Source organism: Mustela nivalis (assembly GCF_964662115.1).
Source record: "Mustela nivalis genome assembly, chromosome: 4".
In the NCBI taxonomy this organism is placed as follows: domain Eukaryota; kingdom Metazoa; phylum Chordata; class Mammalia; order Carnivora; family Mustelidae; genus Mustela; species Mustela nivalis.
Window position 1 is genome coordinate 33,116,765 of NC_139023.1, and position 26,556 is coordinate 33,143,320.

A 26,556-nucleotide genomic window follows, 5' to 3' on the forward strand; every position below is an offset into this window, starting at 1 on the left:
AAAATACCTGTCATTAAACAGAAAACGGGCTATTTTTTAATTTGCTAACTGTAAAAATAAGAATATGACTCATTATCAAGAATGAGTATATTTTTAAAGGGAGGCTATACTGCTCTAAAAACAAATCAACCCCCTTTTCTTCGGAGTCCTCTGCTTAATGCCACCAGTAAAGCTTTTTTTTCCCCAAAGGGTTAAAAACTTAGAACAAGAGAAATTAAATAGTTGGTTTAGGAGGTTTAGGCATTATACCATCTAGTCTCTTCACTTATTCCTTTAACTTCAATCAGGAATAAAATCCATTCATTGAAGGGCAGGGTTTCCCCCAAACTCAAACAACAAAACGGCCAGAGGGCAGAACTGGTGAGAGATAAAATGTAGGCGTGTGCCTGACTGTACACCCCTCAGGGTTTGTTCTTATAATTTATCTGCTGGGCCTAAGTAAGCCCTGTGTACCTCTATTATGTGGCAAGTGTCATGGACCAAGCATGACACCGACACTGTTGCTTTTGCAAAGTATAATGAGAAAGAGCTGTGCTTCACAGTACATGCAAAGGGCCTGTGACCCTAGTAGTCAAACTGAGTCATGGAATGGTACTGATCAGGGAACTTCAGAAATGCTTAACACTAAGTCTGGCAAAAGACAAATAAGAACAGAATTACTAATTGTCCCAGAAAAGCAGTTCTACCAATATAATATCTAATTAATTACAGAAACTTCTAATTTAAAATTAAGAGCATATATGGACTCTACCAGTAAAGTTCCCATGCTAGTAGCAAAACTCAATATTTCGTCTTATGATAATTAGTAAAAATTCTTCAGAGATGATAACATTTATGCAAATGAAAAGTGAAATTATATTCCATGTTGAGAGACTCAGCATTTGCCTGGATCACAACACTTTGCTCCTGGAGACCAGTAAATGTGTTACCATGTGAGTAAACTATTTTGGTTTATTCCCCTTTGCAACTCCATAGGACTTGAGCACCGTGGGGAATTCTTCCCCACGGTGCTCAAGTCCTAACACATTTCATTCTTCCTCAAAAGAAAAATCCCAGAATGAAACTGGACCATTATCTTACACCACATATAAAAATTAATTCAAAATGGATTAGGGGCTTAAACGTCATACCAAAAACCATAAAATATTTAGAAGAAATTATAGGCAGTAAGTTCCTTGACATTTGTTTTAGCAGCATTTGTTTGGACAAGTCTCCTCAGGGTAACAAAAGCTACAATTGAAAAAAAAAAAAACAACACAAAACCAGGATTACATCAAACTGAAAAGCTTTTGTGCAACAAAGGAAACCATCAGCGAATGAAAAGGCAACCTACTGAGTGGGAGAAGATACTTGTAAGTCATACATCTGATATGGAGTTAATATCTGAAATATACAAATAATTTATACAACAATATAAAAAAAACTAATTTAAAAATGGTGAGAGGACTTGAATAGATACTTTCCCCAAGAAGACATACATATGGCCAACAGGCACATGAAAAGATGTTCAACATCAGTCATCATCAGGGAAATGCAAATCAAAATCACAATGAGCTATCAGTTCACTCCTGTCAGATTGGCTACTATCAAAAAGACAGAACATAAGAATTGGCAAGGATGTAGAGAAAAGGGAATCTTTGTGCAGTGTTGATGAAAATGCAAATGGTGCAGCCACTGTGGAAAACAGGATAAAGGGCCCTCAAAAAATTAAAAATAGAACTACCTTATGATCAAACAATTCCACTTCTGGATATTTATCCAAAGTAAATGAGACACCAATTCAAAGAGATACATGCACCCCTATGCTTATTGCAGTATTATTTATAAAAGCCAAGATACGAGACAATGGATAGCTAAGTGTCCATTGATAGACGAATGGATAAATAAGATGTGGTATATAGGTACAATAGAATATTACTTAGCTTTGAAAAAGGAGATCTTGCCATTTGAGACAACATAGATGGACGTAGAGGGTGTAATGCTAAGTGAAATAGGTCAGACAGAGAGAGACAAATACTGTATGCGGAATCCAAAAAACAAAACAAGTGAAAAACAAAACAGACTCCTAGATAATGGAAGCAAACTGTTTGAAACCAGAGTGGGGTGGGGCTTGGGGGGCAGAAAAAATAATTTCAGGGGATAAAGAGAGACAAGCTCCCAGGAATAAAATAAGTAAGTCATGGGGATATAATGTTCAGATAGGAAATACAGTGAAGGATATTGTAAAAACTTTGGAAGGGGGTGGATGGTAATCGGGCTTATTGTGGGCATCGATCATAATGTGTAAAGATCTTGAATCACTATGATGTACACCTGAAATTAACAGGATAGGATATGTCAAGTGTGCTACAATTAGAAAAAAAGATAAGAGACAAGAAGGTGTCTCCAGGGATAAGCAAAATGAGACCCAGTCCACTGGTGAGTTTAGCTAGTTGGGTCTTCTAACTCAGCCTTGGAAACAGAAGACAAGTTCCCTTGGGGGTCAAACCTTCCTAAGCTCTGGGGGTAAAATCGTGACAGTGTCCCCCATCCTTTGTAATTCCAACCCAAACGCTATCAATGAAAACTGCAGAAATCAGCGTCTGGTGAGGACAAACGAGGTTGTGTGGAATCCAGTGTGCACCCTAAAAGCTGGTCTGTGTCTGTGGCCGTGAAAGTTTGGGTCTGAGCCACAATACCAGCGTGAGCCCTTCGGGGGAGAGACCTAAGAAAGGGTCATCTTTCCGACTCTGTTTTACATACCAAACCAGCAAACAGAATAGAAAATTGAGTTTTCTTTCCTGTAATTGCTGAATCCCATGACATTTTGCAGCTTGGCTATTCAATAGTTGCTTCCAATTGTTCTGAATTTAAGGGGCTAAGCTAAGAACACCTTTTATCGCTTTTAGTGTTTGGGGGGCTTTTTGTTTGTCTTTAAGCTAATAAGACAGATATCCTTTTATACATATTGTCAAGGATGGAAAGCCAGGTTCTTAGGGCACCAGTCATTTTCATAGTGCATAAATAGGTTCTGATGGGGAACAAATAAGGGGTGGAGAAAAGTATTTTAGAGATTTATTTATTTTTCTATAACCCTAGATACCAAGAATGTGAAGACAAAAAGAAGTTTCTCTTATTCATAAGTGATAATATAACTTCTATTATACCCCACCAACTGGGGTTGAATTGTGTCTCCTACAGCCCCCCAAATTCATATGCTGAAGTCCTAACTCCTAGTACCTCAGAGTGGGACCTTCCTTGGTATAGTATCATTGCAGGTATAATGGGTTAGGGTTAGCTGCGGCCACAGTGGAGTGGGCCCAGGATGTCATGTCTGGTGTCCTTATAAAAAGGGGAGACTTGGACACAGACAAGTACGCAGATGGAATGCCACGTGAAGAAGAAGGCACAGATCAGGGGAAGCCTTCTACAAGCCAAGGAATACCAGAAAGTGCTAGCAAACCACCAAAAAGTAGCAGAGAGACGTGGAACAGAGTCTTCCTCACAGCCAGCAGAAGGAACCAACCCTGCCAATACCTTGAATTTGGACAACTGGCCAGCACGACTATGAAACGATTAATTTCTGGCGTTTAAGCTACTCTGTTAGCTTTGTTAGGCAGCCTTAACAAAATATTATACCCACAGAGAGAGCAATGGTGGTTATCAAGACCTACTTATTTTTAAAAATAGATTCTTTTGCAGCGGAATTAGCCCCAAAAGGAAAAGAAAAGTGTGTTCTTACTCTTAGTTCTTGGGCAACAGAATTTGGCTTCTTTATGCTGATCTCAATGCTACTGTTGCCTTGTTTGAGCTCCACTAGGGACCCATGCACTCTGGCCACACCTTCAAACATCTGGGATTTGGTTAACGAGGGGGCAGGGGCCACCGCAGGACCTTCTTTCTCCTTCTCCATCTTGTCACCATGAACTGTTTCTCCATTCACGCTGACTTTCCCATCTACCTATAGGAAACACAAGGAACAAAAACAGATGCTATTTCCCAGTGGAAGACTATAACAATGAAAGAACACATTTAGAGTCACAGTAAAACATTACCGTTTATTAATCATAGTCCAGCACAAAATAAGGTCTCTCATATGCTTCCATCGGTTCTAGAAATGAAGGCTCTATGGGCCTCTTTAAAAGGTCATCCATCTTCTCAGGCCCCTTCATTTTGGATTAAATTTCATGTCTGCCTTACTCGGGGTGTGCTCTTACTTTAGAGTATACCCTCAGACACTCATAATGCACTCTATGTTAATTAATTGATTTTAAATAAAATTTTAAAAAATAAAGTGTAGGAAAGCAAGGAGTCTTAAGCATAAATACACACCACAAACCTGGATTGTAGCACTTCATTTAAGTTCTGAATGCTATGCCAGAATTTTGAGGCTTTTTTTTTTTTTTTTTTTTCTGGTTAGCCTACAAATTAGGTAGAACCCACCTAGGTCAGGAATCTTTTACAGCTTATCCTGTGGTAAGGGGGCAATGGGTACATTTTTGCAAGCTAACATGAGGGCCCCTGGCCGGATGCTATGCTAAATCACAGTAAATCCCTATTTGCAGTTCATTTTCCAATCCCAATTTTCTCAAGAACAAAAGGCCATACACATTAAAATATTTTTGCTTTGTTCCCACGTCTAGGGAAGGTGGTAAAGGCAAGAAAGGAGGAGCCGAGGGGGTGGTTAATTAGTCTGGCTTATTGAACGGCATCTAGAACTTTCTGTCTTTAAGCCTGAGGTAATGGATAGAGAGGTTATGGGAGGAAGCTCTGCCCTCTGACAGCCTCAGGTTCAATCCTGGCTCTACCATTTCAAAACCACATAATCTTTTTTTTTTTTTTTTTTAAAGATTTTATTTATTTATTTGACAGAGAGAAATCACAAGTAGTCAGAGAGGCAGGCAGAGAGAGAGAGAGGGAAGCAGGCTCCCTGCTGAGCAGAGAGCCCGATGCGGGACTCGATCCCAGGACCCTGAGATCATGACCTGAGCCGAAGGCAGCGGCTTAACCCACTGAGCCACCCAGGCGCCCCCAAAACCACATAATCTTGAACAAGTGTCTTCTCCTCTGTGTTCAGGGTCCCCGTCTACCAAGTTTATAATAACTGCATTTCCCTGCTAGTGCCACTGAGGGGATTTTTATGGGTTAACATATGTGCAGAGTTTGGAAGAATATCTGGCACGTTTTATGTATATAAATATTAGCTATTATTTTTACGAGACTTTCTAAAATCCTTCAAAAGGAATCATGGAAGGCCAGATATTAGTTACAGCTTATTTACCTTAAGCCAGTGGCTTGCGTAATTTATTGTCTGTGAGCCATAAGAAGAAACTTAAACCACAACTAAGCACACCCAAGTAAATATAGCTGAATAGGAGTTTTTGTAAAACAGTATTTATTTTTATTATGTGTGATGTACCAGACTTTTTTTAACCCCTCATATTTTACTTTATTTTAAAAATTACTGATACCAAGCCACTAAACCGATTTCATAACCCAGCAATAGGTAGCAAATCTCACTTTGAAAAACATGGACTTAGGGGCACCTGGGTGGCTCAGCTGGTTAAGTATCTACCTTCAGCTCAGGTCACCATCCCAGGGTCCTGGGATCGAGCCCCACATTAGGCTCCTTGCTCAGCGAGGAGCCTGCTTCTCCCTCTCCCCACTGCTCGTGCTCTCTCACTCTCTCTCTAATAAATAAATAAAACCTTTTTTTAAAAAAGAGGGAGAAAAACACTACCCTATACTATTTCATTTTATTTTTCTTTACGCTTAATTCTGTCCTGGGAAACGAAGTCTGTATTCTATGTCTCCCTCACCCCACTGTCATACTCACAAGAAAACACACACACACACACACACACACACCCCTCTTAGCTTCTGTCCTGGCATTATCTAGTAACAACTTTCCACATACTACCTTTGACCATAACGGGGTTCACCCGCTCAGTCGCGGGGCTGTGATTAGGGCTGATAAGCCAAGCCTGTAATGACTCAAGGGCTCATTAGTGGTCAAGAGTGAACCCCAGCTCTAAGATCTCTACTCGGTTCTTCTCCATGAATACTCTTGCGGGGGACTTAAACATTATTTTTGCCACAATGGTGAGAGACAGGGTTTCCTCAGGACCAAAATCTTGCCATCAAGTCATCTGTCATAACTCTTCTGTTTAAATGATCACCTCGCACTATTTATATAAAGGAGGGGAAGTGGACATCTGGATTATCTGATCAGAGGCCTCAGATACCAAGTTAAATAAATGTATTTCTTACCCCCATGGTGGGCCACCTCAACATCAAACCTTCCTTCATGAAATATCACAGAAGGTTCTGGAAAGGTCATGGGCCCTGGGTGAAGGAGAGCTGGTGCCGTACTAGGGGACATGCTTATCTGTGTGTGAGCCTACACGATGAGTAGCTCATTTCCTCAGGAAAACGCATGTATATATTCAATAAGAGCTATGCCCCGGGCACCGAGGCCAGGCTCCCAGGACAAAGCTGTGGACAACAAAGACACAGCCCCAGTCCTTCGAGGGACACAAATCTCAACTCAACACAGATGAGACATCCAGGATTCATTCCCTTCTTTTGTTCTATTGAAGCCTAAGGCACAGACTTTCAAGATCCATTCTGAGTTACTTAATCAGAAAGTGTATATACAGTTTGGTTCCCTCTGAAATTCAATAGGAAGATACATGACATCACATTGCTCAACTAGTTTAGCCAAGTAATCTTTCTTTATAGTCATGTGCCCCTGTCTCCTGCTGATGAATTCCACCTCTGTCTTCTATTAAGAACCCATGTGGTGTGCAGGGACAATGAGAACTGATTTTTCTTTGTAGTCAGAAGAGCTTAAGTCAAAGAACGAGTGTTTCCTTGGGATATGAGGGAAAACACCAGAAATCGAGGCAGTGGAAAGACATTTGGTGGTCATAGGTTCTTTGGTTCTGGAACATTACATAGTCATTGGTAGAAAACAACCTAGTTTCTTTCCCCTTTAAAAATATTCGTAAAATCCTGTCTCATCTGAGAATCAAATACATCCCATGCTCCTATGTATTCCTTGTATTGTCTCTTTCCTTTTGCAATTGTAGCATCTTTCTGGATATGATGTCAAATTCTTTAAAAAGAAGAGGTAGCTGCATATACTTCTACTTAAACCAAAGGCAATGACAATTTGGTTTGGAGGAATTCACTCTACCTCCACAGGGCTGGAGATCCCCAAGGTTTTACTGAATTTAGTGTTGGGGACCACTACTCTAGAGAGACACGCCATTATATCGAACTGGGAAACACACCTTGCTCCTTTAACTATTTGCAAAGCAAATCTCCTGAGACATAAACTTCACAGTCATCAACGGTAATACATATCATTTCTGTTTGATCAACAGAATTGCATCTTCTTGGGGGCAAGATGCTTCTTTCCGTTAATTACCCAGAGTTCACTTTTGGTTCTCCTCTTAAGGAATGCATCCTACCTTAAAGGTCTTCAGAACCTCTTGCGAGTTTTTGGGCTGAGAATAAGGCTTGGGTGTCAGCATAGGCACAGCTTTGGGGGTGACAGTTTTGCTTGGAGACCCGCTGCCTGCTGGCGTGCTGGTGTCCAGAACGCTGGTCCGAGTGATGGTGGTCTCCACAGTGGCAGTGAACTTGGGTGGGGGCAGTGACTGTCGCCGCAGGTACTTCATGGGGCTAGGGTCATTCAGGAAGGGGGTTAAATTTGGCTCTGTGGAATGGCTTCTTTCCAGAATTTTTGGCATCTCCAAGCGTTCGAGAACAGCCTCGCTGATGGTGAACCGCTCGATGTATTGTTGAAGGATCCCCTCTGCCTCTTCCTGGGACCGTGCATTCTTATAGGCTTCATGCAACTCCCTCTCTCGCCGCTCTCTAAAGGATGGGTGAGGGAGGGGAAGCAAACACAGAGTCAACCGTCACAAAAATTGCAAAGATGACCTTGGCAGCAGCCAAGGCTGAGCCGAAGGGGGAGCCCAGGGAGTCTGTGATGCTGGCATCAGAGCCTTTGTGATAACCAACAATTTTTAGAAAAAGCACATCTAGATACCATTGCACATGGACAACAACGACGACGACAGAAAGGACTCACTTTTCTTGAACAATTTCTCTGTAGGTTTTGATGCTTTTCCTTCGTTCACTTGTTCCGTCCTCGCCAGCCAGTAACTTCTCCATTTTCTTCCTTTCTTCCTCTTTCTTGATTAAGTCCTGAGAAGCACTTCTTCTACGGCTCTTCCAGCGAGCCAGGTCCTAGGGGGTAGGGGGCAAAGGGTCAACAGAACGTACTTCCACAGGCCTGCACACAACTCCATTTCTACTCTGCAGAGTGGAGTGGGCACTGACTATGGGCCCACCACGATGTGAGGCCAGGCCTACTCAATCCAGGGTAAGTCTGGTGGGAACAGGGATGCCCCAGAGGCAGGAAGCATTCCCATAGAACCACAGTATCCAGAGCGGGCCAGCACCCTCATTTACACATGATAATGGGAACTACGCCATCACATCTCATATCAGCTGCTAAATTTTAAAGTATTGCTTCACAGGGCACCGTAAGAAGCTTCGTTTCCTCCAGTGTATGACCTGCACATTGTGAACGGACTTGCTGACAAGAGAATGGGAGGAATCAATCACAGACCGACACAATTCGCTCAGGGAAGGAACAAAAGGCAGAAATAATGATTTCTGGGACGCTGGAGTCAGATGGGTGGGATCAAAGCTGTGGGAGAGGGTCTCGGTGCCGCCTGTTCCCATGCTTTGGTATCTCAGCATGTTTGTCAGCCTCTCTACACCTCAGTTTCCTGATCCCTAAAATGAGGATGACAATGACAGGTCCTCTTCCCAGCCTATGGCGAGGGTTAAATGACATAATGCCTACAAGGTGCCAGCTCGATAAACGGTAGACCCGATTCTTACTACATTTCATGGACTTGAACTTTTCTGACTGAGGGTGCGCTCAAACCCACAAGGGCAACCTCCGAGAGCTCTGGGAAGACCACAGGGAAGAATCCAGGCTCCCTCCCGTTATCCCCGTCTCCCAGCTCTTCTCCGCACTGGCTCTTCCCTGGTTCTCATCCTGGCTCCCTCCCTCACTAGCTGTGAGACTTTGGACAAGTTACTCAGCTGTTCTGGGACTCATCTGTGGAACTGAGGATGGTACTAGATGCTAGCTGACTGAGTCACTAAGGAAACGGAAGAAAGCCTACACACAAGGCAGTTAGAACAGTGTCTGTGACTGGTACGCTTTTGACGTTGGTGCCTACCGTTGCCATCAGCAGCAGACACATTATCCATTTCAATATAGCATCTCGAAAGACAGTGCATCTTCAATTCTAGGTCCCATGCCAGGCGCCTCCCACCTGCACCCCACCCCCTCCCTTTGCGGCAACCTACTAGCAGGGGGGACTTGTGCAGTACCTGTCTGTGTCCTTCACTCTTCACCTCCATGTTGTCATTTACCTTTCTTGAATTCCCACACCTCCTGTTTGAAATCCCCCAGGGGCTCCCTCCCCCTGCCTGGCTTTCAAGTCCAAGTCTACCCGCCCCACCTCTCTTCCTGCTGTTGTGGGGGGGGGGCCTCTAGCCCAGGGTGCTGGGCAGCCTCCCCGCGGCACATAACCTTGGCCTGCACTCACATCTTGCCATTTGTCGTCCTCTTCCCGCAGCTGGTTATTTATCAGCTGGAGCTGCTCCTGGCGGGCCCTGCTGTGCGGCTGCACCGTGGCCTCCTCCTCACACCGCATGTCAAACATACTCGTGCTCCTGAGTGTGGAGAGAAAAGACAAAAATGGACCGGTGCCCGGGGTGTGCTCTGCGCGTTCTGCCGCGCGGGGGCGCTACCGCGCTGACCAAACGGCCCCTTTCCCTCCGCAGCTCAAGGCAGCAGCGCGATGCGGCGTGTTGCGAAGCCCCAGGCGGCAGCCGGCATGCTGGCACCCCCGCCTCTTCTTTTGCTCCCAAAGCCAAAAGGGGACCATCTTTGCCTTCAGGGGTGGCTGCAGCAAGTCAATGAAAAAAAATTTTTTTTAAGATTTTATTTATTTATTTGACGAGAGAGCGAGAGACACAAGCAGGCAGAGCAGCAGAGGCAGAGGGAGAAGCAGGCTCCCCACTGAGCAGGGAGCTCCCAGCACTCTGGGACTATGACCTGAGCCAAAGGCAGTCGCTTAACCACCTGAGCCACCCTGGCGCCCCAAGTCAATGTAATTTTATACCTAGGTGCCAAAACGTGTTTACATATGAGCTAGAAAAAGGTATTTGGGCTCTTCTCGTTTGGAAATGTATTAGGAAACAAAATGCAGAGAAATTAAAATGTATAACGTGGAGAGAATTTATGGGCAAGGAGGGTGGCATTCCGTGAAGCAAAACTTCATTACAGTAAATGCTTGTGCAACGAGCTGCCCTACGTGCTTTCTCATGAAGGCAGTTTCTCCACTTAAAAAAAAAAAAAATCATCCAGCCTCAACTTCTCATACTGAAGTTTCTGAATTGTGGATGCATCCAAGAACTATGCATTGGCGATTCATATGTTTGCTGTGGTTATTTCTATTTCCTGTAAAAATGCCCATAAATTGGAAGTGCAGTTGATAGCATCTCGGAATCAAGAAAAAAAGGTATTTTATCGCAAGATTAAGGAATAAAATATATAAATCATTCTATACTTTGCATCTTAATTTTCTCACAAGCATTTTACCTTTTTTTTGTCAGGATACTTCTGAGTTTACTCTTTTACAAGAAAAACCTTAGGGAAAGCAATTTTTTTTTAAGCCCCTAAGCTGTACATATTACTGATAAGTTCTATAGGATCTTAGTAAATGTTGGGCGAGACCATAGGGCCTCTTCTGTGGTGCTTACACAGACCTTTGTTACAGCAAAAGCTGAAGCAGCAAGATGAAGACAGAAATAAAAACCAAAGCAAAATCCTCAAAGAAATGAGCTCTGGGACCAAGGGGTTACACAGTCCAAAAGCAAGAAATGGAGGTTCACTATTAAACTCTTAAGAACAGAAGACTGAGACAGTCCATTTTTAAAGCCAGCTTAACACAAAGAAAAAGAAAAGCCATGCACTTAGACACCACTTAATTCTAGACATCATCGATGATGTCCCAAATAGTTCTCCCCATGGGGAGACAATGGACAGCAGCAGTGTTCCTGGACGCCAGTGGGTCCTGAGCAGACAGCCTCTCTGGAAGGGGAAGACAGATCCCCAGTGCAATGGCTGCCCGCCTTCATTCCGATGCATTCAAAATGAACTGCATGGCTCTGTTGGGTGCCTCTTCCTTCTCTCTAGGGCTTGGACTATTTAAGTCTGACCTAAGAGAGCTAAAACTGAAAACTGTACTTGCAATCTGTCTTACCCAAGAGTATTCGAATACTCTGACTGCCTAGAAAGACCTTTCCCTGAGGCCTGTTTGGCACAAATATGACAGGCCACCATGGGGAACTGCCCCTACGTACCCAGTGGATAGTGTTGGCTATGGCAGCTACGTCTTCTAGAAAGATAAACTGCGGTCCTCCAAAGGGGAGGGGGGCTGTGATTTTTCGTTTTTTTAGATATTTATTAAGGTGGTTTAAGAAAGATTTGGAAATTTGCAGCCGTACACATAACCGCTAACCTCACAGTTTTTTGTTTTGTTTGTTTTTAAAACATCATGGGTGAAAATTTGCTTAAGGAGGCTTTCCAGAAAGAGACCAAAATTCATTCCATTCCTGGAGCCAGGTCTTCTCCTGGAACCCCGGGAAAAAATGGCGGCCTTCTCCAAGATTTGCGATCTGGTTATGTCACTCGGAAAAGAACGGGAGCAAGGCCTTGAGAACTGCCGCCTTCTGTCCTGGGGTCCTATCTCTGTTGCCACCATGAATTTCTCATGACCCCAGCCCAAAGGTGGCCAAAAGCTGGTTAGTGAAATAAAAAAAGAAACTCGGGTTTGTCCTCTCATATACCAGGAAGTACTATTTTTCCCCAGAGTGGTTTTGTTTTGTTTTAAAGAAATTCCAGCCACCTGACCAAAAAAAGAACTAACCGAACTATGAGTTATGTCTTCACGCCATTTCAAAAAAAAGGAACTAAGCAAGTTGAAAATTGATAATACGAGACAGAAAATGGGCTGAGTCACCATTCAGAAAATGTCTCTTGCTTCAGAGGTTGGACTCAGCCTCCAAAATGAAGAAGTGTGTGTTGGGGGGGGTGGGGGGAAGCAGGGTGGGGGATCCTGGAGGAGCCCAAGCTCCAGATTATTAATGTGGGTTCCTCTCAGCATTTGCTCTCAGCCCATGCCTTGTGCTGTTGGGATGAGGGTCCCGGCTGCCACCTCCAGAGTCTTCCATGAAGGTGAGGTGGCATTTTTGAGGGCCAGGATGAAATCACCTCCAGGGAAGCCTGGAAACTGTTTTGGGGCCAGGTCAGAGGTGAGGGAATTAGGAATAAAACAGCCTCCAGCTCTCACGGTGCACAGGCTCCGTTGGTGGGCAGAGCCTCGGGACAGGAGGAACGTGCACGTGAAGAAAAGGGCCAGAAGGTGAAACTGTATCTATGGAAACATTTTTGGCTTGCTGGGAGGCGGAAATCTCTGTTTGCCTGTGTGGTAGGTCTGCCCCCGACCTGCATTTTCCTGAAAGGGCACATCTTTTTTTGATTGGACTGTATTTTAAGGACGTGCCAGTTCTGAATAAACAGAGCCCGTGCCAATAATTGCCCTTAAAGATTTTGGAAAAGGGAGAGAGTGGGGGGGGGGGATACACTAAACATATAATGAATATCTATTTGAAAACTAAAGTCCCAGTATAAGCTTTGCATTTTACACCCCACACGGCTTCACGTAGGTTGCGTCTACTCCCAAGAAGGAAATTCGGCACTTTGGATACTCCCAGGTCAGACCTCTGGAAAAGAAGTTCCTTTTACTCTTCTTAGTCCATGAGGTCATGTTTTGTAAATTTGGGGCAGCAAAGGGAGTCCCCACCTCCACTGCCCTGAAAAAAAATCATTCACTTTTCCCGTGGGTGAGGTTTCATATTCAAGGTACGGGCAAGATTCAAACTCTCCTTCCCATGGCTTCCTTTCTTCCACTTTTTGGGATTTCCCAGAGATCCACCCTAGGCCAACTGCTCAGGGGCCTTGTACTGATGAAGAATAAATCCATCCCATCAAAATGTTTTTGCGAACCAAATCAAAGTAGCGTTTTGCCTATCATCTTAGATAATCTTCCTTTCAGTGCATGTTAAATATCACCAGTGCAGATTTTCAATGTCATAACCGGGGCTGAATTTTACAGACTACTTAACTTCGTGTAGTCGGCCAAGCTCAGCGGGAATTTGGTTTTGAGATATGGCTGTGCTGCACGTCAGGACACAAAGCCATCAGAGATGGCACACTGGAAACCTATCCTGACACCCGAGGCAGCCCGCTTGGTGCTAAGACAAACCAAGCTGACATCTTGAACACAGACGTGGAAAAGGTACTGGAAACTGGGGTTACTGGGGAAACTGAGAAATCTGGGGGCCCAGTCTCCTTGTTGTTGGTGGCAATGGTTTTTGCGTTTTGCACCCTTCTTTAAAGACTCCTCACTTGGTGAATGAAATGTCTTAGGCCACTGTGTGGCTCTTCTGATGGCCCCGTACTCCCACCAGCACATGGACTGGTCCTCCCAGAGACACCAGGCTCGGCAGGGCCACTGACAATGGAATTAGGTATTAATTAGGTTTCTCAAAATACAGATTTATTCAACTCTGAGAAAGCTAGTATTGGGCCAAGAAAACATTTGCCTTGGATATCTGCTTCTGAATGCTCTGCAGATGGGAAATCCATTTCTGAAACAGTTCATGTGGTCACAAATGGGAGAGTGTTGGCCCCTCCTCAAATTTGGACGTGGGGTGGAAGTAGGGAATGAATCTCTGAGAGAAGTGGAAATGAAGGAGCTGAGAGAGGAAGGCCAAGTCACGTTTGACATCCTGACTCCTTGCTATGCCGCAGAACTGGAGCGCAACCCCAATGTTCTGGTCTTGAGCATCCCACAGTTATATTATTCCAACCTGGGAGGAACTTGGGCTCCTGATTCTATAATTAGTGGTTCAGGATTTGTTTTCTCAGCTCAAAACAAAACAACAAAACAAAACAAAACAAAAAAACCAGGGCCATGAGAATGACTCGCCTCATTGTCAACTCCAAGCCCTAACGTATCAAGAATTAAATGCAAAAACGCAGAATAATTCTGTGGTTCGGAAGGGGTACCAACATCCAGACCGTAAGACCAGCCTCCCCATGCCATGTCTATGAAAAGCAAATGTTAAGTTTAAGCAGCAGCTGTGTATTAGAATCATGCTTGAGTTCCTCTTTCATTCATCTCTCCTGCACAGAACATATGTTCTACATTCCAACTTCAAGTGCTTTTCCGAGGCTGCGTGAGTCGGTTAGCTGCTCAGTTCACTGTCGCATTAATTGCATTTCAATTAGTGGTAAGTATGGGAAACATGCAGTTTAAGCTAGTCATTAATGGATTCCTACAAACACAAGACAACTTACTCTGCGTCATCAGACACAGGAGTTCTCGGACCGTATCTACAAGACCAAATACAAAATTAGAGGATGGAAAGACAGAAGGTTAGCTCTGTAACCAAGCTGGCAATAAACATTACCGGCGACATCTTTGCGTGCCAAACCTTTTTTGCCGATCGCGCTGGAAGAGAAGCGTCATGACACAATTAGCGGCATTTATTAACTTCTGGGAATGAAAGAACAGTCTTGACATTGCCAAAGAATGCAAAATGTGTATTAAAACACAGAGGAGAGAGGAAAATAATCCCCACGCTACCCACAAAAAAAGAGTCTGTTCAAAATAAACATAAGAAGGCTTAGGTGTAACCCACCAGGTTTAGAGAAGGTAGTTTAAGGTGGAGTGGGGGGAGCCAAACTTGTAAATCGTTCACAAACAGTTAAACCGCTCAGGCCTTTGTGTTCGCCAGTAATGGGCTGTAATGGACACCCAACATAGAAGCACACGCTTACTGACCCTTTCCCTGATGTGTTAATACATTTGCACAAATGACATCAAAGAGCGTTTCTGCAGTTTTCTGAAAGCAAACCAGAACTCCAACCAGAACCCCAATCAGTGTCTTCCGCATGCGTTTGACAAAAACCACAATTCCTAGAAAACTGGCAGCCTTAATCAAAGCCAGACTTGGATAATATTCCATAACTTGAAAAACCAAAGTTTTCCTTTTTACAGTCTTTTATATTCTTGTGATTGTTTAGATCTACAAAGTTGTACCTTCTGCAGGACAGACACTTTAAGTTTTCATGCATTTGATAAAGCGAAGAAAAAGGTTAAATTAGAAAAAAGAAATTAGGACGCTGAAAGGGCATATTTTAAAGCACATTTTAAAAAGCAGCTTCCACAAATGATTATCTCTTCAGCAAAGGGAAATATTAAGAGAAGGTTCTTACCTATGCCCTCAAACGCAGTTCATTTCTGCACTCCAATGGTGGACAAAGAATTATTTGAGCAAAGAAAAAAGGTCCTGCTTTCGGTTTCCAGCAAATTAAATTTTGTGGTTTTCAGCAAAAATTACCTAGTCTCGTGTTCAGTTTCTTAATAGTTCATGGGGAAAAGAGTCATTTCTAGAGATGTCTTCCTCTAATCTTGGGGAAAACACCCTGGAATAAATGGGTGCGTGCACCCCCCCCCCCACACACACACCCTTTTCTCTTACCCGCTCTTATCATTCTAGAACAGTTTGCATTCGTGCATTCATTAATAATTGTTTTCATTCACAGCAAAGACAACCACACCAGTGCAAGACCCAAAGTCTCTGTTGAAATGGCCCAAAGGTTTGTGAATATTTCTTTTCTGGCAGTTAAGACTCATTTTCTGTTTTTCCAGGGGATAGTTTCCGAAGGGGCTAAAGTTTAACCCAATACACTCAGTTTTCTAGAAACACTCCTACATTTGGAACCAATGACCAATAGATTTCTCCACAGTCATGGGAGAGTGCATGAGAAGTTAGTTCTGAAGACAGGATCAACATCTGCCGGTTCACAGGCCTACTGGAGTAAGCTTACTCAAATCCAGTGTTTTCTAAATTATCTACGGAGGCAGCAGAGAAGTTCTGCCTAGTTAACTGAGAAATAATGAACTGATAGGATGTGTTTTGTGTCTTGATCTGAATATTTTTGTTCATGTGTTATTGAAGGAGACTATACATACAGAAGGGCACCGGGCACAAACATACCCCTCGGTGAGTCTGCGTAACCCAGACACATCCAGAGGTCAGTGTCGAGTGTTCTGTACTATGTAAATAGTATGTATACCTTTGAGTCTGGCTCCTTAAGCCCATTTTGTTGATGAGATTCAGCTATACCTTGTTGCAGCAAGGGAGAGGCTGTATCTGAATTTACACTGCTTCTATGCAAGATACTTAACAGCCTTTCACTGACATCTCTACCAACAAATGTAGATTCATGCTAAAGTGTAAGCGCCATGAGGGCAAGGAGCTCTTTTCTGGCTTCCCTGAACAGTGACCAGATGAGGTCCTCCATTAAGTATTTATTGAGCACTTACTGGATGTTCTGAAAATTGAAGAGAAAAGAACAGCTTAGTCTCTGAAGATAATGCTCATTTACCCTTTTACTATACACTCACAGATTTCAGGAATCACCTCCTAATTCATTAGATTTAAGAGGGCATCCATTTAAGCAGAACTGTCTTTGCAGTTAAGGAGAAGATAATTAGAGCTTGGGCTTCTAGTGGCTTTCTCCTCTGTTCTATGGGAAACTGAAAAGTAAAGGTAAATTTAAAAAAAAATCACTAATAAAGAGATTTTAAAAAATAATACAGAGTAGGTAAGTCAATAGGTATAAAATTGGCCAGACAAATCACAGTTGGTATAAGCATCCTACCAGAAGGCGGGGGTGGTGGTGGTGGGGGGCGGGTAATGAAAAGGCAATGAATAAAGTTCAGTTCTGAGGGTAAGGATATTTAGAAAGATAAAGAGAATATTCTGTGCATCTATTTCATGTATGTAACTTTTGGCACTAATCAAGCATTTGGGGATCAGTAATTAGCTGGTTTTATACCTCCATATTGTGAACTGGCACTGCTTCATTTGAAGTGAGAGGGGAAAAAATGGGTGTCTTGCTCATTTAAAATGATCCGCTAGCACAGAGCCCTATGTTTTACACAGAGCAGTTACTCAATAGATAGTTGTGGAAAAGAAACATGAATTCCCAAGGCGTATGCGCCCTCAGTCACACACCTGGGACACGTAGCACGTGGGACCACATCTCCTGCTCACACTAGCCATTCATTCCCACTTGGATCTAAAAAGGACTTTCTCCAAATCACAGAGGGACAGTTACAAGTGACAAGGAATTCATCAGACTGCCACCGTTTCCTCTAGGAACCAGTGCAGGCCACGTGCTGGAGGGGGACCGGGGCCTTCTGCTCAGGTAGGGCTGGGTCTGAATATTGGATCTGTAATAACCAGCTGTGTGGACGTGGGCCTCTGTTCCCTAATTGCAAAATGCAGATGAAAATTCTTCCTCTCAAAGGTCATGCGAGGAATAAGTCCATGGGAAAACACCCGGAAAGGGTAGGCAGCCACGAGCCTCCACTTCCTTCTTCCCTTTCATGCTCACTTGCTTTACAGCAGCCCAAGACACCGGGGCCACGCTCTGTCAGGGCATCTGGAAAGTGAGGGAGGGTGATGGACAAGGCCGATCAGTCAGTCCCTCTCTCTCGAACCAGCCCTGACAGGCCCTGACCAGCCGGGACCCATGTGGGATCCGCTCACCCATTTCTCTGTGCATGGCCCTACCTGTGAATTTCCAGAAGGTGAGCTAGAGGGAGCAGCCACCCTTTGAAAGGGCTACAGAGCACTCTGGACGAGAAGACAACAAAAACACAGCTCGAAGAGTACCCCCGCCTCCTGAAACCAACGTTACAACAAGGTTCTGCGACAGCGCTGGGAGAATTCGGAGGCTTAACACGGCACAGATTAAATCCGGGTCATAAAGATAGACGGGATCTTCATTTTAAAATTTGGGTGTCACTTAAGGTTTTCCCTGCTTCCCATCCTAGCCTCTGACTCACTACCTTTAGGCTCCTTCGTGAACCGGAACCCCGCTGCTTCCTGTTTTCTAGTGGATCCTGTTGTTGTGCCCAACACCTCTCACTTTTATTCCACTTAGATCTGGCAGACCCTACTTTCAACAAAATGTATCACTCTCATTAAATAGCAACAGAGGCTTCAACATTTAGGACTTTTAACTACAAACTTCAGATTATTTCCTTACTTGTTCTTTTTTTTCTTTTTCAAGATTTTTTTTTTTTTTTAATTTGAGAGAGAGAGAGAGATGGTGGGAGAGAACACATGAGTGGGGAGGAAAGGGAGAAGCAGGCTCCTCAGTGAGCCGGGAGCTCCGCTCCAGGCCCCTAGGCTCATGACTTGAGCCCAAGGCAGACGCTTAACCGACTGAGCCACCCAGATGCCCCTCCTTATTTGTTCTTTTAAATCAAGTCATAGCATGGAATAGAAATCTTACCTCTAGAAAGCCCTGAGTGTTTGCTAATGTTGGAATAAAATGGAATTACAAATTGGTAAGTGGTATACGTCTTCTTTGGACCTGAAGACGTTCCTGGAATCAAAGTGAAATCAAGTAGCTCAGAAAGAAGTTCAATTCCTTTACCTGAGGGCTCCTATACGAACTAGGAGGAAATAAGAGTTACCCATTTAGGGGGCCCACAAGATGAGTCCGAAAAAAAAATTTGCTGAACCAGAAAATTCACAAATGCATCTTCTTTCCATACCTGCTTATAGGCAAAAAAGGAAAAAAAATTCTTGGCCAATTTTTATCATTCCATTTCCGCAAGCAATCCCAGGTAAGTGGCGCTGAGGTATCATAACGCGTTAATAACATACTCAAAGCATCTATGAAGGCTCAGACCAGAAAAACAACACCACAAAAGCTCAGGAAAATCTTCTGACCTCGTATCCTTCAACGGCGGACCCCTGGCAGATTCCTCCACATCCTGCCGCTTTGCAAACGGAACTGGAAGGAACTGGTTTACGTTGGCTCCCACGCGTCTAAGACACATCCTGGTTCTTCTGACCATCATGTCATCTTTTTGTGACTCATACAACTTTCCTGGGCCTTTCGGTCTGCCGCTGCTCCAGGCAGGAGCTGTCGTCCTCTCTGAGCTCTCTTCTGTCCCCGAAGTCTTGCATTCGGAGGCCAGGGGACACACACTAGGGCAATATTCAGTCCAGCCGGTCAAAGGCCACTTATTGCTAAAGATGTTTTCAGTAGCATCCCCCAATGGCATCAACCCAAGACAGAGGAAGCCAACGTCCGTGGAGGCAGCAGCACACAGAGCAACCGAGTACTAACACTGTGGGCCTCGGTCATGCAATGGGTATTTACACCGGAACGGGTTTCCCTTTCCGGTTTTTCAGGATTCCCGAGAATGAAATCTGGCCAGCACCCAACCACATGCAAAGGCTCCCATCTCTACCCAGGGAGGGCACTGAGAGCAGGACTCTGACCCTGGGCTGGGTGCATTCTTCTAAGTGACTGAACTCCACACCATGTCAGTCATCAAGGGCATACTGTGGCTCGAAGCTGTTTTCTGGGGACACAACAGCCACACACAGCAGAGGCAGCACACCCTGGAAGGCAGGCAAGCGCTCACAGTGGCCGGCCGCTCTCCTCTGATGGCTCAGCCTTTGGCGGCATCTCAGAATCTCTTTGAGCAACTCCTTCCTTCTCTTCCTTGCCATCCTGCGGCAGCTGTTTGCACGTTGCTGAAGCCAGAGAGGACAGCTTTACTGCTAGGGAAGAATTCACACCCGAGGCCTTGACCCCACCTGTCATCCTGCACCTCCCGGGAAGGGAAGGAACGTCGCTCCTCACCTTCCTCTGCTCCTGGGTGCTCGCTCAAACCGCAAACGTGCTCCTCCTGGGTCTCCAGTATGGGACCCAGCTGCGACACCCTTTTGCAACAGTCCCCTACGCCAGAATTCACTATTCTGTTGACAACCAAGCAGCATTGGTAGCAAGAGAGAAGAGGAAAAAGAATTATGAAAGGACACAACAAACGTTGTTGAGAATGAGAGATTAAGAAGAGTTCGGCTGCTCTCATTCCGGAAGCTGGTTAGTAAGGATGACATACTCAGATGGAGAAAATGGAAGGGGAGTGCCAGCGAGCGCCTGCGGAAAGTCAAAGTAGGGCTGGCAAGAGCCTGTCCCCATGGAACTGAGTGACGGCCCCCTCAGTAGTCAAGCACTCAACGATGCATTTCTTACTACCTCCTGACCCCCACCCCAGGTCCCCATCAGCCTCTGAAACACCAACTGTATATCTGGTGGGTGCAGACTATTTCTATCTACAGTCTGCTATCCTCCATGCTGTCGGCCATAAGTATTGGATGAAAGACACCCATCTCTGCATCATGGACCATTCACTGTTGCCTTTGGATTTCAAGGACAGAGCACAGAGGAGGACATCTTGAGCATTTCTCCTGGCCATGGAGAGCGTTACTTTGCTCTCAACACACAGGTGCAATGGAGGTTCCCAGGACAGTCCAGTGGCTTATAAACCTCCCATACCTGCTTCCTGGAGGAGAGACCAGCCCACAGAACTGAACCTCCAGGAGAGGACCTGGGAACTCAAAGCTGGAAGGCTTCCAGTGAGGAGGAGAACTGCTGACAGGCCCGCAAGGGCTTCTCCTAGGTGATCCCTCACACATTCGTTGGGTGAATCAGCCAAGGAAACTCTTGACTCATAGGAACCCCAAGAAAGGAGTCTTTTTCCATTCACAATTCATCATACCTTTTTTTTTTTTTTTCTAAGTAGGGGAGGGAAGAGGCCTTTACTTTTTTTCACTTCAATGTCTAAATTTGAACGAATGATATGAGTCACTATTTTTTCCTCCCTCCACGGGATAGGAAAAGAGGGAGGTTGTAGATAAACCTGAATTCTACCAACAGATCTCTAGAAGAAACGCTGGGGTATCATTAAAACATTCTGTCGAGTTCATTTCAGCATTTCCAACTAATAAAACAGTGCTGAATGCAGCCGAGGGAAAAAGGGTCCTTGGCCAAGATTACTGGCATTCCCCGGCGGTGATTCTGGGGACAATGGAATCAAAATGGACGCCTGCCATTAACTGTCACACGCGTGCTCCTCCCCAGGGCGACCCGCGGACGCTGCTCCTCTGCCAACCAGCCAAAGAGCCTGTTCCCACTATGGGACCGCCGGAGGTCTCTGAGAGGTGCTTCGACAGACCCTTGCAAAGCAGCAGCGGCTCCCATGCGGGGCTTGGACCCGGATGGAGGAAAATACCTGGGATCATTCTGTGCGGGAAGCGTTTGGTCTTTTCCTAAACTGGACGTGGCCGCGGAGGAAGGGGAGACAGAGTTAGTTTCGGTCTTGCTGCCACGACTGAGGACTCCTTTCACGTCCTCCCTAGGCCCGGCCCGGCCAATGCTGAGCCGCTTCCATTTCTGCTGATCTATCTCTGTCACGGGTCCAAAGTGCACAAACTTTTGCCGAGGGCTGGAAGCTTTCTTATAGGCCCTCGCTTTGCGGCTGGCAAAATCATCACGAATGGCAGTTTCTGCTTTAATTTCTGGTGAAGGCTCAGGGGCACAGATGGGCTCAATATCTCCATCCCTAGTCAGAACCAGAAATGAGTTCCAAAGATTTCTTAGGCAAGTGCAAATTACTAAGAGCTCCCCCCACCTCTGCTTTGGAATACTAGATTTATGAAAAATACTAATATGGTTAGAGCAGAATTGCTTTCCCATTCATCAAAGGAAGGAATGGTCATAGTCTTGCCTCGTAAACAAGGCTTTAAGCTTCTCTGGTGCTCAAAATATCACTCCCAACATCATCAATGATGGCATAAGAAAATCTTATGTATGGTGAAATAACAAAAATGGGTTAAGAACCACGTAAACAAGCCTATCGAAATTACCTTTCCCAGTAGTTGGTTCAATTAAAGAGAATATTTTCCATTCAGTGACTCCTAACTTTCAGTATTAATAATTTTCAACGCATATAGAATACACTATGTTTTAGGAGGTATTTTTTTCTCCAGCCATGAGAGTAAAAAAAATGATAGAAGGATAAGCATTTGATTCCTTCAAAGTTTAACGAAACCGCTTGCAGGGGAAAATTTAGGAAAAGCATGACACACCTCGTCTTTCCTGACACTTTCAGCCTCTCCCACGTCTCCAAGTCCGCTTCGGTGATATTGGAGACTGTGACAAATCTTGGAGCCTCTCGCTGAGGGCCGGGGAGGCCCTGAATTCTCCGCTGAGCCAGGTCATCTCTGTAAAGATCTGGCACCTTCCTCACTCCCTCTTCTGCCGGTTTGCTCTCCTGAGTCCGAGTAATACAGGCCACCACTGACTTCACCTCTTGGCCCTGGTTCCTGTCAGTTTTATCCAGGCCCCCACATCATTGGAAAAATCAGGTTCAAGGCAGGGGAGTAGACAAACAGAATGTCAAGCAAGGAATTTCAGAGGCTAAGGACAGAAGGAAATGATGAAGGCACCTTTCCCTTTCTCGAAAAATTCAGAATCACTGGGAACCTTGATTCTTTGCACCTATGCTACCCTTTTGACACTATAATAAGATGGAGCTTTTTCGACCAGATGACAATCTCTAGTTTGGTTTAGGAAGAGAAGCCAGGGCTCGCTGAAAGACTGCTAAGAATGGTAATGAGATTTCGGTTTGACAGTAATGATGCCCAATTCCCACACTATTCAAGTTACTATAATGAATTCAAGTTCTCTGATTGAATCCCTGAGCCCTGTTGGAATGTCTTTTACCGCACCAGTAAAATGTTAGTAACAAGCTCGGCATGATCCAAATTCTAGGATTAGTTGAGAGACAGCTGGAACGTTGTTCACATATTAAATATCTCAACCATAAACTCACAAGTGCCAGGAAGTACCTCTAAGTCAATTCCAAACAGAAAGTTTCGACCTTCGAAATCAGTCTCTGCTTCTGGACAGCACTGGTTAGGTCTGACTAATGTAAACTTGAAGATTACACAGAGTGTATCCTCTTCACCTGGACCGAGAGAGTCAATACTCATTTGTTCCTTACGTTAAAAACTAGTCACCTTCGCTGATGTTAAAACTGGTATTTTCACCTGTTCTCCCAAGAAGTGGAAGTTAGGTGGCTTAATGCTGACAATGCAGTCATTTAAATCAGGGCATAAACATTCAATGGCATTAAAAAGTCAATTTCTAACGAAATGTGCTTCCCAAGATAGAAAATCTCAAACATCCACATCTCTAGGGCTATTTGTTTTTTAAAAAAGATATCATCCAAGCTAGAAAACCAAGAGGTATTCTTTCATTACCTAGATGATGTGGTGTCTTCGCAGACCCTCTACAAGTTAGGAGGGCTACAGAATTTTCTGTTTACTTTCAGTTTGGGAAAGGGGATAAAGGAAGGGCAGAGGCAGGAGCCACTAGGGGCCTTCTCTTCTTTCAACTGTTCTTTGATGCTCCCTCGAGAGGTCACGGGCCATCTGAGACTCAGAACCATGTCCCCAAACACAGAGTCAGGTGACAACAGACAAACGAGGCTGGAAATACTGGGAATTAAAATTGCATGCAGCATGGGGCGCCTGGGTGGCTCAGTGGGTTAAAGCCTCTGCCTTCAGCTCAGGTGATGATCCCAGGGTCCTGGGATCGAGCCCCACATTGGGCTCTCTGCTCGGCGGGGAGCCTGCTTCCTCCTCTCACTCTCTCTCTCTCTGCCTGCCTCTCTGCCTACTTGTGATCTCTGTCAAATAAATAAATAAAATCTTTTAAAAAATTGCACGCAGGAGAAAGGGAAAAAGGGAGATGCAAAAGAGACTCGTTTTCCTAACTCAAGTTGCTGATTCCCATCCTTGTGCTTTGATGCTAGTGAATTGTCCAGAAGTCTGTTTAATGTACAACAACAGATCCCTCCTACAAGACCCTCCTAGAATGGTATGTTACAAGGCATGACAGAGTGAGAGACTCCCGAAGCTAGAGTGTGTCCTATAAAAAAATCATGCTAGGCTTCTATGCTCTAACCCCTATTCTATATCCCTGCATTTTGTACCTGGTGCTTCGCAGAACAACAGCAACAATTGTGCAAAACACAGTTAAGACATTTTTATTCTTCATTCGACAGAATTTACAAACCCCATTACATGAGGGGCAAAGAGATGGCAATTTGATGATGCAAATGTCTGATTTTGGTATAAGGAGAGAATACAAGAATGATCCACTCTGGGTGATGAAATTTAGCAAGCTGCCACCTTCAATGCCATCATATCCCTCCTAGGATAAGAATCACTGGCCAAAACCCATTTCGCTACAGTTTTCCTTTCTCAAATGAAGAGGATGGGAAAAAGATTAGGAGAGGGAAACTCATCCAAAAACAATTTCTATAACAGAACAAACAGAAGTGTATTATATTTTTGAGAAGTTTTTTGTTTTTGGCTCCAAGCCCAGCGTGGAGTCAATGCAGGGCTCAAACTCATGACCTTGATCAAAACCTGAGATCAGGAGTCAGATGCTCAATTGACTGAGCCAGGCATGAACCCTGGTTGTGTGTGTGTGTGTGTGTGTGTGTTTTAATGAGGCCTATCCATCATTAAATTCTAAGTGATTTTGTTGGTATGTAGAAAGAGAGCAAGCCCAATTTTATTTTTCATCTCAAAATCTAAAAGGAATTAATAAGAGACAACAGGCTACAGCTATGGAATGACTGTGTTTTCCATTTCCTGCGAGTGGACTGGACCAGCCTTGGATGGTGGCCACTCCTGATAGGCACTGGTACACATCTGCCTGTACCAATAATGCCAACCATTTGTGGTGATGTATCTACTGGAACTCAAAGTTTATTTGATGAATTCAGCCCCATTTTGCACGAGACCATTCTACTGTCTGCCACTGCATTTAGGGAGACTGGTTATCTGGAGTGCCATTTCAAAATAAACCACCATTACCTATTATTTATAACAGGGAAAGGAAAGAAAGGAATGAGGGCCTAGGACACAAGTCACCTTCACTTAATTCCACTCCCCCTTTCACCCACACGAATACACACACAGTGCACACCTTTTATATTCTAGACTTCTCTTTTCTGAAATTCCCTTTGAGAGCTGTTTGCCGCTCTCTGATTTCTCTGCCTCTTTTTTTCGGTAAGGCCCATAGAGGAGTTGGTTCAATGGCACCGCTGGCTTGGTTTGGTTCATCCGCACTTTCCTTGCAGCAAAGTCATCTTTCTCAAGATCGGGCTGCCGACGTGCCACTTCCTCTTCTGACTCTGAATCTTTGCCACGTTGGTGGGTCAGGAAAGGGTTTTCTTTGCGAAGGATAATGTCATGAACAGCTTCTTTCTCATTACTTAATGGCTTGTGACTGATGGAGCAAAATTAAATAGAACTCTCCATGTGATCAGACCAAACGCTTTTATAAATCCCCATCTCCAGACACACAACTGTGTTGTTAGTGGAAGGTCTTCTCAATATCATTAGTCTAGATGACATCTGTTCGCTCTTTTAGTCCAGAGTTGTAGCGTAGTTAGGGTGGGTTTTAAAACCTTGGTTTTAGCCAGCAAGTAGCAATGCTAAAAAGTCATTTAATGGACAGGACCCCATCAGCACAGCAATGCAGGATCCTAAATGGCTCTGAGAGGGACAATCCGAACTCTTGTCATGATTGGGAAGAGTAGAAAGCTTTTGGTTGTTCTTTTTCCTTTAGCACATTAGCAAAGTACCCAGCAGGTCCCCAGTTTGTTTCTGAGTGGTAGGGCAACAATTTGAGCCACCAAGAAACTGATCTGGGGGAAAGCTTATGTGTGCAGCTGTGTGACAGCAAACCTAGACTACGTTCCCAGTTGCAAAGTGTGAGGAAGATCTTTCTGCAGAACTGAGCTCACCTGAAGCATTTGGAAGGGTTTATGACCAGAAACAGGATGGACCCGGGGCATAAATGCTTCTCTTGCCCTGCACCCTCCCATAAGCAGCTCTGTCTCCTTCTAGTAAATTCTTCTACCCCAATGACTGTCCACCTCTCAGCTCTTCTTCGTTATATGCTAGATGTCAAGTCAATTGTGGTAAAACAGCCAAAGTGGCTAAAAAATTACTACTTTGGGCTATTCCCATTTTCAAAGAGATGTTGAAGACCTCAAACTTTTAAATTCCTGAATGTGGTTTAACGGTGGACTATAGGACTTTCCACTCAGTTTTGTTTTTTTGTTTTCGTTGGAGGCACGTGGGGATAGGAATAGTGTCGAACTGTGTGCGTCTGGAATTCCCACAAAGTCCTCTCCCCCTGCTCATAGGCTCAGCCTTGCTTCTAGGTCATTATTATTCTGAGTAATAATAAAATGTTAAAACTTAAAAAAAATCATTTATTATCTTCTCATTTCAAAAAGATCAGTAAATAAATATCTGGACTCCTAATGCTTACCTACTTTGTATCCAATCTCTAAGAGGGAGTCCAGAACAAATTCTTCATCCTCAAAGGACAACTCATCTCAGAAATGAGAAGGAGGAATTAGCTAGGAGTAAAATGAACAC

General features: G+C 44.3%; 1 protein-coding gene across 26 annotated transcripts in view; it reads right to left on the reverse strand.

Annotated features, from left to right (window-relative positions):
- Positions 1 to 26,556, reverse strand: part of LIMCH1 (LIM and calponin homology domains 1) — a 329,186-nt gene that overhangs the window by 47,186 nt on the left and 255,444 nt on the right. For 16 of the 26 annotated variants that reach the window (XM_082728792.1, XM_082728815.1, XM_082728812.1 and 13 more), the window contains 5 exons: positions 14,504 to 14,539; positions 9,621 to 9,747; positions 8,081 to 8,238; positions 7,455 to 7,863; positions 3,722 to 3,940 (listed from right to left, as the gene is read on the reverse strand). In XM_082728792.1, coding sequence (XP_082584918.1) covers positions 3,722 to 3,940; positions 7,455 to 7,863; positions 8,081 to 8,238; positions 9,621 to 9,747; positions 14,504 to 14,539 — 949 coding nt within the window. Of the gene's footprint in view, positions 1 to 3,721; positions 3,941 to 7,454; positions 7,864 to 8,080; positions 8,239 to 9,620; positions 9,748 to 14,503; positions 14,540 to 15,424; positions 15,486 to 21,320; positions 21,651 to 22,176; positions 22,414 to 25,090; positions 25,394 to 26,556 lie in introns of those variants that run through there. The other 10 variants (XM_082728814.1, XM_082728813.1, XM_082728795.1 and 7 more) reach the window with 3 other exon arrangements.